At 42.3% G+C, this 15055-nt stretch overlaps 1 protein-coding gene across 1 annotated transcript in view; it reads left to right on the forward strand.

Annotated features, from left to right (window-relative positions):
• Nucleotides 1–2478: 2478 nt before the first annotated feature.
• LOC135534563 (non-muscle caldesmon-like) overlaps nucleotides 2479–15055 on the forward strand; it is a gene marked incomplete at both ends in the record, with an annotated part of 29340 nt that continues 16763 nt past the window's right edge. The window contains 6 exons of the mRNA XM_064961517.1: nucleotides 2479–2926; nucleotides 3131–3261; nucleotides 4848–5094; nucleotides 7022–7162; nucleotides 10396–10437; nucleotides 14779–14822. Coding sequence (XP_064817589.1) covers nucleotides 2479–2926; nucleotides 3131–3261; nucleotides 4848–5094; nucleotides 7022–7162; nucleotides 10396–10437; nucleotides 14779–14822 — 1053 coding nt within the window. The remainder of the gene's footprint in view (nucleotides 2927–3130; nucleotides 3262–4847; nucleotides 5095–7021; nucleotides 7163–10395; nucleotides 10438–14778; nucleotides 14823–15055) is intronic.

Genomic DNA, 15055 nt, shown 5'->3' on the forward strand with positions numbered 1-15055 from the left:
AAAATATAATATATCTAAAAACAGTTGTCTAATATGTACACTACCGTTCAAAAGTTTGAGGTCACTAAGAAAAACAATTGTCCATTAAAATAATATCAAATTGATAAGAAATACAGTGTAGACATTGTTAATGTTGTAAATGACTATTGTAGCTGGAAATGGCAGATTTTTTATGGAATATCTACAAAGACATACAGAGGCCCATTATCAGCAACCACCACTCCTGTGTTCCAATGGCACGTTGTGTTAGCTAATCCAAGTTTTTAATTTTAAAAGGCGAATTGATCATTACAAAACCCATTTGCAATTATGTTAGCACAGCCGAAAACTGTTGTTCTGAATAAAGAAGCAATAAAACGGACCTTCTTTAGACTAGTTGAGTATCTGGAGCATCAGCATTTGTGGGTTCGATTACAGGCTCCAAATGGCCAGAAACAAAGAACCTTCTTCTGAAACTCATCAGTCTATTCTTGATCTATTCTTGTTGTTGCAAGAAATTTCCAAGAAACTGAAGACTTTGCAGAAGACAATGCTGTATACTACTCCTTTCACAGAACAGCGCAAACAGTCTCTAAACAGAATAAAAAGAGGAGTGGGAGGCCCTGGTGCATAACTAAGCAAGAGGACAAGTACAATAGAGGGTCTAGTTTGAGAAACAGACACCTCACAAGTCCTCAACTGGCAGCTTCATTAAATAGTACCCGCAAAACACCAGTCTCAACGTCAACAGTGAAGAGGCGACTCCGGGATGCTGGCCTTTCAGGTAGAGTTGCAAAGAAAAAGCCATATCTCAGACTGGCCAATAAAAACACAAGATTAATTAAGATGGAGAGGAACTCTGCCGAGAAGGCCAGCATCCCGGAGTCGCCTCTTCACTGTACAATGCAGCTTCCTGTACTGGTTACAGCTCTACCTCCAGTTACTGATAGAGGAATGAGCTCTGTGTTCAGCAATGACTGGTTACAGCTCTACCTCCAGTTACTGATAGGGGAATGAGCACTGTGTTCAGCAATGACTGGTTTACATCTCTACCTCCAGTTACTGATAGAGGAATGAGCACTGTGTTCAACAATGACTGGTTACATCTCTACCTCCAGTTACTGATAGAGGAATGAGCACTGTGTTCAACAATGACTGGTTACATCTCTACCTCCAGTTACTGATAGAGGAATGAGCACTGTGTTCAGCAATGACTGGGTTACAGCTCTACCTCCAGTTAATGATAGAGGAATGAGCACTGTGTTCAACAATGACTGGTTTACAGCTCTACCTCCAGTTACTGATAGAGGAATGAGCTCTGTGTTCAACAATGACTGTTAAGGTGAGTTAAAATGACAAATCATCAAATGCATAAAACATGATTAAACATTAAGACATGACCACTGAAAATTACTAATCTGAACCACTCACTACTTAAACTTGACAAAAATGAATAATTAAGTTTTTTTTCATTTAATAGATGGAACCTGCATTTTTTTATGTTCACTACAACAAATATTAATGTTCAAGTTAATTCAATCATTTTAATTCAGAATACTTAATGTACTTTAATGGAAAATAGTGAACAAAACATAAAACAGTTAAGTATTTACAACTTCTAAAGATATGGGTGCCATATGGGTGCTGATGTCACTTTAAGTTTTGAATACTGATATACTTTGAGTTGGGTCTACTACAACGGTTCTAGGCAACGGGAGTTAGCAGAACTGATATACTTTGAGTTGGGTTTACTACAACGGTTCTAGGCAACGGGAGTCAGCAGAACTGATATACTTTGAGTTGGGTTTACTACAACGGTTCTTGGCAACGGGAGTTAGCAGAACTGATATACTTTGAGTTGGGTTTACTACAACGGTTCTAGGCAACGGGAGTCAGCAGAACTGATATACTTTGAGTTGGGTTTACTACAACGGTTCTAGGCAACGGGAGTCAGCAGAACTGATATACTTTGAGTTGGGTTTACTACAACGGTTCTAGGCAACGGGAGTCAGCAGAACTGATATACTTTGAGTTGGGCTTACTACAACGGTTCTAGGCAACGGGAGTTAGCAGAACTGATATACTTTGAGTTGGGTTTACTACAACGGTTCTAGGCAACGGGAGTTAGCAGAACTGATATACTTTGAGTTGGGTTTACTACAACGGTTCTAGGCAACGGGAGTTAGCAGAACTAATGATTTTTTACACTGTGTTAATGAACAGTTAGGAATTTAGCCGAATTAGCCTGTTTTGAATTCAGTTGACAATGCATTAGGTTGAAGTGTTGAAGGCTGTAAGTATTGTCTGTCTTTTTCGAGGGTCGACCTGGCCATCTTCGGCCTGGATAACCCTGTCCTTAGATGTCATTACTCTTGAAGGAAATGTTTAATACAGCACTATATTTCTATAGTGGCAAGATAGATATCTGTTGAACAGTTAGAAATGACTGGATCACCTTTAGGTTTGACTTGTTATTAACAATTGTACCTGTCTCTTCAGGTGTGAGAGTGAGCTGAAGGCTAGTGGCTGCCAGTTGGCTCTGGAGGAGGACGAGGGCTTCAGTGACTGGACCCAGAGGTTGGAGAAACGCAGACAGCGCCACCTGGAGGAACAGGAGTCCTCGGAGGACCATCAGCCCCAGCAGCAGCAGAATCAGCCCCAGCAGCATCACCCCCAGCAGCATCACCCCCAGCAGCATCACCCCCAGCAGCAGCTTCAACCCCAGCAGCATCACCCCCAGCAGCAGCAGAATCAGCCCCAGCAGCATCAACCCAAGCAGCAGCAGCAGCCCCAGCTGCTCAGGCTAAACAGAGCCTCCCCAATCAGGCCCTGCTTGAAGACACGTCCTGGACCTGGGCCCGAGGAGAGGGAGGAGAAGGATGTAGAGTGGGAACGAAGAGCCAGCAACAAGACACAAGACACTTCAAGAAGAGTAACAGATGACAAGGTAGAGTTACGATTGTGTATATGCCGTGCTGTATCCAATCATCACTCAAGTCACACCGTCGTCTCTATTCACGGCAGGGCAAAGAGGGGAAAGCTGATGTTTGGGCTGGGATGCCAAACTTGACCGCCAATGACGTTTGATGGCAAAACTCAAATTGGACTATAAAGTGTTCTTCTGAATGCTCTGTTTGTTTTGTTTTCTTAGGTCGTGGAGAAGAAGAAATCTGAGCTGAAGATCTCCTACACCTCTAAAGTCATGAGACACGTCAACAGTAACGGGGAAGCAGCTGGAGCGGAAGTGACCTCATACCTCGTTGCAGGGAAACTGTCTCCAAGGTAACACACCTAAAATAGTCTAAAGGTGTGTCCAAAATGGCGCTCGAATCCTTAAATAGTGCCTCCTCTGGCCAAAAGTAGTGCACTATATAGGGATTAGGGTGCCATTTGGATGGTCTAACGTAGTGCACTATAACGGGAATAGGGTTCCATTTGTCTGGCCTAAAGTAGTGCACTATAATGGGAATAGGGTGCCATTTGTCTGGTCTAAAGTAGTGCACTATAACAGGAATAGGGTGCCATTTGGCTGGTCTAAAGTAGTGCACTATAACAGGAATAGGGTGCCATTTGGCTGGTCTAAAGTAGTGCACTATAACAGGAATAGGGTGCCATTTGGCTGGTCTAAAGTAGTGCACTATAACAGAAATAGGGTGCAATTTGGTTGGCCTAAAGTAGTGCACTATAACGGGAATAGGGTGCCATTTGTTTGGCCTAAAGTAGTGCCCTATAACGGGAATAGGGTGCCATTTTGGACACAGATTCAGACTGGGGCCAGATCTCACTATTGTAATGTCCAAATTCAATTTAAAGAGGAGGAGAACTCAACACAAAGACTGAAGCTGTCTGAGTTTCTTTATTTATAGTTTCCTTGGTTTCAGTCTTATCTTCCTGCTACAGATGGAGGATCTTTATTTGAGCCAGTTTTCTACAGCAGGAAAATAATCCTGCAGCAACAGGAAATGTGAATTATTATTAATGGACATTTTTGAAGGGGTTTATACATCATTCGTAAGGATGAATCAAGTCTGAAATTGAAAAGTGGAAATGACAAACTTCAGAAGACAACTAGTTTTACATTTCCTGCGTAGCATGAAAGCTCTCCTGCAACACGGCGATCAAATTAAAATCCTACATCTGTATGGGTGATGGCTTGTAGAGAGAGAATAATAACTTCTGTAAAGCATCTATCAGTTCCTACTTCATACTGAACTGAAAAAGAGGCATGACAAGATCAGTGACTCTCATCACTTCCTGTATGGGCTAGCTCAACATCCTTCCTTAATTTAACCAAGCCTTAAGAGTGAGCTACTATCGGGTGTTGAGACACAGCTAGAGATACATACAGAGATGGCTGAGACACAGATAGTCATGGATGAGACACAGATAGTCTTGGACGAGACACCAAAAGACATGGATGAGACACAGAAAGACATGGATGAGACACAGGAAGACATGGCTGAGACACAGATAGTCATGGAGGAGACACAGAACGAGATGGATGACACCCCGAAAGACATGGTTGAGACACAGACAGTCTTGGACGAGACACCGAAAGACATGGCTGAGACACAGAAAGAGATGGATGAGATACGTACTTCTTCCTTGTTTGTCACTGAAGGAGACAGGTAAACATTTCAAAGCAAACTGAGGGAATCCTGTGGATTGATAAGATGAGAACTGTCCAAAGTAGTTCATAGCTACATCAGTGGAGATATTAGAAGGTGTTACATTTATAATGCAGTTTGATCATAGTGAGAGACGGAGCAGCTTCCTCCAACCGTTCCTCTAACTTTGGACTTTACTTTCATCCTCTCCTCTCCTCTCCTCTCCTCTCCTCTCCACTCCTCTCCTCTCCTCTCCTCCAGTCGTAGTGGCAGCTTGGGAGGGCAGAGACCGGAGGAGGTGGATGGAGAGGTTCCCGGGGGGCAGCTGGAGACAGAGAAGACACCAGGCCAGGGACAGAGCACCCTGGAACAGCTGAGACAGAGACAGCAGGAGGACCAGGAGGAGATGGAGGAGTTGAACCGCAGGAGAGAGGAGAAACGCAGAGCCAGGGAGGAGGAGGAGCACCAGAGAGAGAAAGAGGAGCAGCACAGACAGGAGCAGGAGGAGGTGAGACCTGGGTCCGTTATAATGAATGAACAGGGGGGGTCAGATCCTAGACCAGCACTCCTACTCTGAGACTGGTATGTGCACTATCTGTGTGTGTATATGCATGTTGGTAACACTTCCTATGAACACCTTCTTCATAATGCATTGTTAGCACTTTTCTAACACCTTGTGAGCTCTGACATAATGCGTTATAATGCATTATAATGCACAACATGCACAGCAGAGGTCAGTTCAGGCTCATGTACAGTGGGGCCAGAAATTATTTAGTCAGCCACCAATTGTGCAAGTTCTCCCACTTAAAAAGATGAGAGAGGCCTGTAATGTTCATCATAGGTACACTTCAAATATGACAGACAAAATGAGGGAAGAAAATTTTTTAAGGAATTTATTTGCAAATTATGGTGGAAAATACGTATTTGGTCACCTACAAACAAGCAAGATTTCTGGCTCTCACAGACCTGTAACTCCTTCTTAAGAGGCTCCTCTGTAGAACCTGCACAATTGGTGGCTGACTAAATACTTTTTTACCCCACTGTATGTGTATGTGTGTTGTTCTGATGTAATTTCTCTGTCTGCAGGAGGAGAGGAAGAGGGGTGTGTTGTTCTGATGTAGTTTCTCTGTCTGCAGGAGGAGAAGAAGAGGGGTGTGTTGTTCTGATGTAGTTTCTCTGTCTGCAGGAGGAGAAGAAGAGGGGTGTGTTGTTCTGATGTAATTTCTCTGTCTGCAGGAGGAGAAGAAGAGGGGTGTGTTGTTCTGATGTAGTTTCTCTGTCTGCAGGAGGAGAGGAAGAGGGGTGTGTTGTTCTGATGTAGTTTCTCTGTCTGCAGGAGGAGAAGAAGAGGGGTGTGTTGTTCTGATGTAGTTTCTCTGTCTGCAGGAGGAGAGGAAGAGGGGTGTGTTGTTCTGATGTAGTTTCTCTGTCTGCAGGAGGAGAAGAAGAGGGGTGTGTTGTTCTGATGTAATTTCTCTGTCTGCAGGAGGAGAAGAAGAGGGGTGTGTTGTTCTGATGTAGTTTCTCTGTCTACAGGAGGAGAGGAAGAGGGGTGTGTTGTTCTGATGTAGTTTCTCTGTCTACAGGAGGAGAGGAAGAGGGGTGTGTTGTTCTGATGTAATTTCTCTGTCTGCAGGAAGAGAGGAAGAGGGGTGTGTTGTTCTGATGTAGTTTCTCTGTCTACAGGAGGAGAGGAAGAGGGGTGTGTTGTTCTGATGTAGTTTCTCTGTCTGCAGGAGGAGAGGAAGAGGGGTGTGTTGTTCTGATGTAGTTTCTCTGTCTACAGGAGGAGAGGAAGAGGGGTGTGTTGTTCTGATGTAGTTTCTCTGTCTGCAGGAGGAGAGGAAGAGGGGTGTGTTGTTCTGATGTAGTTTCTCTGTCTACAGGAGGAGAAGAAGAGGGGTGTGTTGTTCTGATGTAGTTTCTCTGTCTGCAGGAGGAGAGGAGGAGGGGGTGTTGTTCTGATGTAGTTTCTCTGTCTGCAGGAGGAGAGGAAGAGGGGTGTGTTGTTCTGATGTAGTTTCTCTTTCTACAGGAGGAGAGGAAGAGGGGTGTGTTGTTCTGATGTAGTTTCTCTGTCTGCAGGAGGAGAGGAAGAGGGGTGTGTTGTTCTGATGTAGTTTCTCTGTCTACAGGAGGAGAGGAAGAGGGGTGTGTTGTTCTGATGTAGTTTCTCTGTCTGCAGGAGGAGAGGAAGAGGGGTGTGTTGTTCTGATGTAGTTTCTCTGTCTACAGGAGGAGAAGAAGAGGGGTGTGTTGTTCTGATGTAGTTTCTCTGTCTGCAGGAGGAGAGGAGGAGGGGGGTGTTGTTCTGATGTAGTTTCTCTGTCTGCAGGAGGAGAGGAAGAGGGGTGTGTTGTTCTGATGTAGTTTCTCTTTCTACAGGAGGAGAGGAAGAGGGGTGTGTTGTTCTGATGTAGTTTCTCTGTCTGCAGGAGGAGAGGAAGAGGGTGAAAGACGGGATAGAGAGTAGGAGGATGGCGGCTTCAGAGAGAAGGATGAAGAACCTCAGTATTTCCAGCATTGAGGGAGACGAGTCCTTCAGTCCCTTCAGTCCCATGAGCCCCACCTTCAAGGTACTACTGATCTATCTATCTATCTATCTATCTATCTATCTATCTATCTATCTATCTATCTATCTATCTATCTATCTATCTATCTATCTATCTATCTATCTATCTATCTATCTATCTATCTGTCTGTCTGTCTGTCTGTCTGTCTGTCTGTCTGTCTGTCTGTCTGTCTGTCTGTCTGTCTGTCTGTCTGTCTGTCTGTCTGTCTGTCTGTCTGTCTGTCTGTCTGTCTGTCTGTCTGTCTGTCTGTCTGTCTGTCTGTCTGTCTGTCTGTCTCATAACTTCAAGATACTTCTGATATCCCATATAATTTATCACCATACACATGACCTTGTCATTCACCTAAACACATGCCCACAGTTGTAGAGAAAATTAAGGTTTCAATGGATTTCTTCATATACAGGATGTAGCCCCTGAAAACCTTCATAGGATGTATTTCACAGCATATTTGCCCCCTTTCTGTTCACTCTGCCATGCCGACTCACACGGTGTTACACAGTGCTTGATGTAGGATGTCTGCCACTGTGTTCTGGTCCCTCTGCCATGCCGACTCACACGGTGTTACACAGTGCTTGATGTAGGATGTCTACCACTGTGTTCTGGTCCCTCTGCCATGCCGACTCACACGGTGTTACACAGTGCTTGATGTAGGATGTCTGCCACTGTGTTCTGGTCCCTCTGCCATGCCGACTCACACGGTGTTACACAGTGCTTGATGTAGGATGTCTGCCACTGTGTTCTGGTCCCTCTGCCATGCCGACTCACACGGTGTTACACAGTGCTTGATGTAGGATGTCTGCCACTGTGTTCTGGTCCCTCTGCCATGCCGACTCACACGGTGTTACACAGTGCTTGATGTAGGATGTCTGCCACTGTGTTCTGTTCCCTCTGCCATGCCGACTCACACGGTGTTACACAGTGCTTGATGTAGGATGTCTACCACTGTGTTCTGGTCCCTCTGCCATGCCGACTCACACGGTGTTACACAGTGCTTGATGTAGGATGTCTGCCACTGTGTTCTGGTCCCTCTGCCATGCCGACTCACACGGTGTTACACAGTGCTTGATGTAGGATGTCTGCCACTGTGTTCTGTTCCCTCTGCCATGCCATCCTACCAGAAACTCCTCCTTCTGTTTTACCCAGTAAGTTGTCGACTGTCTGTCAGTGCAGTGTGTGGATGGATATAACTGTGTTGGCTCTGTGATGTGAAGTGAGAGTCCTGTCTGGTCTGTGGTGGTATGACAGGTAACATGAGTCTCTACTTAGAGTCTGATGTCGGTATGACTATTCACACTGGCTTCCTTTGGGTTCCGTTTCTCGACTTGGTTCATTTGCTTTCAGAAAATGTTTTCAACACTCCTTCTCAGACAAAAGTGAACTGTGTCAGATTTGAAACAAACCTTCTAGTCTGAAGACACATTTTATTTTTACTAACTAATACATATAACATTCTTTCAAAATCAAGTCTTTGATGAGCAAAACAGTTTGTTTTCTCAATCTTATCGTAGAAACACAAAAGACAATGTTGACTACAGGATCACTTCTCTACATTTTCTTCTCTCACGTGGTGTCATCACACCCCCACACCACCTCTCCACCTCTTGCATGTCATGTTGACACATCATCCTATATTTCTTCACCTTGATGTTTTTTTAATAAGTGTGAAGAAATGCTTTTCACGCTTCCTGTGTTGAAAGCATTTAGAGAGTTTTAGGCTGAGAGTTTTAGGCTGTGTTCTAACGTCCATACTCGTCTACCTCTTAGAATCCCCGCCCCCAATACTCTGCTTTATTCTAAGAACTATGTTACTATGGATACTGGAACAGAGCCTTTGTGTGCCTTCCAAATGGAACCTATTCCCTTTATAGTGCACTACCGTTGACCAGGACCCATAGGGTGCCAGATAGGGTTCCATTGGGGACACAGCTGTTGTGTTGTGCTATGTGTGTAGCTGCATGTGGTCAACTTTCCTTAAACACTCCAACACTTCACGGACCGTCATGGGTTAATTCATGTCTTCATGGGTTAATTCATGTCTTCATGGGTTAATTCATGTCTTCATGGGTTAATTCATGTCTTCATGGGTTAATTAATGTCTTTATGGGTTAATTAATGTCTTTATGGGTTAATTCATGTCTTCATGTGTTAATTCATGTCTTCATGGGTTAATTCATGTCTTCATGGGTTAATTCATGTCTTCATGGGTTAATTCATGTCTTCATGGTTTAATTCATGTCTTCATGGGTTAATTCATGTCTTTATGGGTTAATTAATGTATTCATGGGCTAATTAATGTCTTCATGGGCTAATTCATGTCTTCATGGGCTAATTCATGTCTTCATGGGCTAATTCATGTCTTCATGGGCTAATTCATGTCTTCATGGGTTAATTCATGTCTTCATGGGTTAATTCATGTCTTCATCGGCTAATTAATGTCTTCATGGGTTAATTCATGTCTTCATGGGTTAATTCATGTCTTCATGGGTTAATTAATGTCTTAATGGGTTAATTCATGTCTTCATGGGTTAATTCATGTCTTTATGGGAAAGCACCCAACTTTCTTTTCTGGCTCACAGCTAAATAGGATGTAACACACGTTTGCATTGCTCAATAGCAACCTTGCTAATGTGCCAACTGTTGAGTCATAACCAATGACGTGACTCACTCAATCCAATGTTTTCTGTGCTTCTGTTAAACCAGTACAACACTAGTAATACTTCTATTACAAGTAGGAGTGGAGCTGCGGTCTAAAACACTGCATGTCAGTGCTTGAGGCGTCACTACAGACACCCTGGTTTGATTCCAGGCTGCATCACAACCAGCCATGATTGGGAGTCCCATAGGGCGGTGCACAATTGGCCCAGCGTCGTCCAAGTTTGGGTTTGGCCGGTGTAGGCCGTCACTGTAAATAAGAATTTATTCTTTAACTGACTTGCCTCGTTTAATAAAGGTTTCAATGAAAAAAAAATTACAAGCAAATATATTTTCCTCTAAAATCAATCGGACAAAACACAAAGATTATTAGCCAACTATTAGGAAAAGACACCATTTCGACCGTCGAAAAGTGTTCCTCTCACTGTACGTATCTATCAGATTATTGACCTTCTATATTATCATGTTTCTTGGCACGTCGTTAGCAGTGTAAAAGGCATCTGAAAGAAACTGTCTGCAGCTGTGGCGTTGGCTTGTGTCTTTCCTGTCATCAATGTGCTTCCCTGTGATGTGTGTCCTTCCAGAATGACACCGAGGAGAGGATGATGTCTGAGAACACCGGCACGGTGAGTTTCACCTTGGAGACCCAGTGTTCCAGAGGACAAACGTATTTCAGAACATTTCATCCAAATCAAAATGATTCTGTTGTTGTTTTAGATCCTGTCCCCCCCGTGTTAGATTCTGCCCCCCCCCGTGTTAGATTGAGCCTCCCCCGTGTTAGATTCTGCCCCCCCCCTGTTAGATTGAGCCCCCCGTGTTAGATCCTGTCCCCCCGTGTTAGATTATGCCCCCCCCGTGTTAGATTGAGCCTCCCCGTGTTAGATTGAGTCCCCCTGTTAGATTGAGTCCCCCATGTGAGATTCTGTTCCCTGTTTGCTTTTATAACTAAAACGAAAGGAAATATTTCTAATAAATCTCAAGGAATCATCAGCATGATATTTGTTGTTGTATATACGATGCATTACAACAGAGATCCGGTTCGATTTTTACTTCAAATGTAGTACAAAAGTGATTCTGAATCTGAAGGGGGAAACATAATATAACAGAACACAGAATTATTATTTTTATGTGGATTAAAGGTTCTGGAACGTTGACCCCATGCAGGGGGCATTCCAGGTTAAAGGTCACCACGGAGATAACTGTGACACAAAGGTTCCGTTCTGTTGTGTTCCGTGTGGTAGTAACGTGACACCACTTGTCAGCTGTCTGTCTTTTTTCATGTCATTCTGCGCTTCATACAAACTCAGCTCTTGTTTTTAGCCTGGTCCCAGATCTGTTGGTGCTGTCTTGCCAAATATAGACGCTGTCATGCATCAATGACCATATGAGTTGGCAAGGCAACCAAAACAGATCCGCAACCAAGCGTTCCTTTCAACTTACTGTGTGGCCCCTAAATACACCTTTATCAGGTCATGACAGTACTATACACCTTTACCAGGTCATGACAGTACTATACACCTTTACCAGGTCATGACAGTATTATACACCTTTAACAGGTCATGACAGTACTATACACCTTTATCAGGTCATGACAGTACTATACACCTTTACCAGGTCATGACAGTATTATACACCTTTACCAGGTCATGACAGTATTATACACCTTTACCAGGTCATGACAGTATTATACACCTTTACCAGGTCATGACAGTACTATACACCTTTATCAGGTCATGACAGTACTATACACCTTTACCAGGTCATGACAGTACTATACACCTTTACCAGGTCATGACAGTACTATATACCTTTACCAGGTCATGACAGTATTATACACCTTTACCAGGTCATGACAGTATTATACACCTTTACCAGGTCATGACAGTACCTTTACCAGGTCATGACAGTACCATACACCTTTATCAGGTCATGACAGTACTATACACCTTTACCAGGTCATGACAGTACTATACACCTTTACCAGGTCATGACAGTACCTTTATCAGGTCATGACAGTACTATACACCTTTATCAGGTCATGACAGTATTATACACCTTTACCAGGTCATGACAGTACTATACACCTTTACCAGGTCATGACAGTACTATACACCTTTACCAGGTCATGACAGTACTATACACCTTTACCAGGTCATGACAGTACTATACACCTTTAACAGGTCATGACAGTATTATACACCTTTACCAGGTCATGACAGTACTATACACCTTTACCAGGTCATGACAGTATTATACACCTTTAACAGGTCATGACAGTATTATACACCTTTACCAGGTCATGACAGTATTATACACCTTTACCAGGTCGTGACAGTATTATACACCTTTAACAGGTCATGACAGTAATATACACCTTTATCAGGTCATGACAGTACTATACACCTTTACCAGGTCATGACAGTATTATACACCTTTAACAGGTCATGACAGTATTATACACCTTTACCAGGTCATGACAGTATTATACACCTTTATCAGGTCATGACAGTACCTTTAACAGGTCATGACAGTACTATACACCTTTACCAGGTCATGACAGTATTATACACCTTTAACAGGTCATGACAGTACTATACACCTTTAACAGGTCATGACAGTATTATACACCTTTACCAGGTCATGACAGTATTATACACCTTTAACAGGTCATGACAGTATTATACACCTTTACCAGGTCATGACAGTACTATACACCTTTACCAGGTCATGACAGTATTATACACCTTTAACAGGTCATGACAGTACTATACACCTTTAACAGGTCATGACAGTATTATACACCTTTACCAGGTCATGACAGTATTATACACCTTTACCAGGTCATGACAGTATTATACACCTTTATCAGGTCATGACAGTACCTTTAACAGGTCATGACAGTACTATACACCTTTACCAGGTCATGACAGTACTATACACCTTTACCAGGTCATGACAGTACTATACACCTTTACCAGGTCATGACAGTATTATACACCTTTATCAGGTCATGACAGTATTATACACCTTTAACAGGTCATAACAGTACTATACACCTTTACCAGGTCATAACAGTACTATACACCTTTAACAGGTCATGACAGTACCTTTACCAGGTCATGACAGTACTATACACCTTTAACAGGTCATGACAGTACTATACACCTTTACCAGGTCATGACAGTACCTTTAACAGGTCATGACAGTAATATACACCTTTACCAGGTCATGACAGTAATATACACCTTTAACAGGTCATGACAGTATAAACCACAAATGCTTTAACGAGAAGGAATTCTTTGGATGGGTAGGAATACTACTACTGTAGATTTATAATGTGGGGCTAGTGTAGATTGATAATGTAGGGCTATTGTAGATTGATAATGTAGGGCTATTGTAGATTGATAATGTAGGGTTACTGTAGATTGATAATGTAGGGCTACTGTAGATTGATAATGCAGGGCTACTGTAGATTGATAATTTAGGGCTACTGTATATTGATAATGTAGGGCTACTGTAGATTGATAATATAAGGTTACTGTAGATTGATAATGTAGTGCTACTGTAGATCGATAATGTAAGCTATGGTTGATAAATAACGTAGGGCTACTGTAGATTGATAATGTAGGGCTACTGTATATTGATAATGTAGGGCTATTGTAGATTGATAATGTAGGGTTACTGTAGATTGATAATGTAGGGCTACTGTAGATTGATAATGTAGGGCTACTGTAGATTGATAATATAAGGTTACTGTAGATTGATAATATAAGGTTACTGTAGATCGATAATGTAAGCTATTGTTGATAAATAATGTAGGGCTACTGTAGATTGATAATGTAGGGCTACTGTAGATTGATAATGTAGGGCTACTGTAGATTGATAATGTAGGGCTACTGTAGATTGATAATGTAGGGCTACTGTAGATTGATAATTTAGGGCTACTGTATATTGATAATGTAGGGCTACTGTAGATTGATAATATAAGGTTACTGTAGATTGATAATGTAGGGCTACTGTAGATCGATAATGTAAGCTACGGTTGATAAATAACGTAGGGCTACTGTAGATTGATAATGTAGGGCTACTGTATATTGATAATGTAGGGCTATTGTAGATTGATAATGTAGGGTTACTGTAGATTGATAATGTAGGGCTACTGTAGATTGATAATGTAGGGCTACTGTAGATTGATAATATAAGGTTACTGTAGATTGATAATATAAGGTTACTGTAGATTGATAATGTAAGCTATGGTTGATAAATAACGTAGGGCTACTGTAGATTGATAATGTAGGGCTACTGTAGATTAATAATGTAGTGCTACTGTAGATTGATAATGTAGGCTACTGTAGATTGATAATGTAGGGCTACTGTAAATTGATAATGTAGGGCTACTGTAGATAAATAATGTAGGGCTACTGTTGATAAATAACGTAGGGCTACTGTAGATTGATAATGTAGGGCTACTGTAGATTGATAATGTAGGGCTACTGCAGATAAATAATGTAGGGCTACTGTAGATTGATAATGTAGGGCTACTGTAGATTGATCATGTAGGGCTACTGTAGATTGATCATGTAGGGCTACTGTAGATTGATAATGTAGGGCTACTGTAGATTGACAATGTAGGGCTACTGTAGATTGATAATGTAGGGCTACTGTAGATTGATAATGTAGGGCTACTGCAGATTGATAATGTAGGGCTACTGTAGATTGATAATGTAGGGCTACTGTAGATTGATAATGTAGGGCTACTGTAGATTGATAATGTAGGGCTACTGTAGATTGATAATGTAGGGCTACCGCAGATTGATAATGTAGGGCTACTGTAGATTGATAATGTAGGGCTACTGTAGATTGATAATGCAGGGCTACTGTAGATTGAAGTTGTTAGCTGTTATTCTAGGTAGCTTCAGGTATATTATCTCCCAATACAAACCTGGTGTCCTTGTTCCCCTCCTCAGATCAACGAGAGGACTGAGTCTCTGAACCGCTCTCTGCAGAAAAGGTGAGTGAAAATATCTGAGGTGAAATAATTAAGTACTTGCTCTGGCGGGAAAAAAAAACAGATAGCGAAGTAGAGAAATAGAAAAGCAGGGATTTTGCAGGCGCTCTCTCTCTCTCTATGTCTCTCTCTCTGTCTCTCTGTCTCTCTCTCTCTCAATTCAATTCAATTCAAGGGGCTTTATTGGCATGGGAAACATGTGTTAACATTGCCAAAGCAAGTAAGGTATATAATAT

Source organism: Oncorhynchus masou, unplaced genomic scaffold (assembly GCF_036934945.1).
Source record: "Oncorhynchus masou masou isolate Uvic2021 unplaced genomic scaffold, UVic_Omas_1.1 unplaced_scaffold_3581, whole genome shotgun sequence".
Lineage (NCBI taxonomy): Eukaryota > Metazoa > Chordata > Actinopteri > Salmoniformes > Salmonidae > Oncorhynchus > Oncorhynchus masou.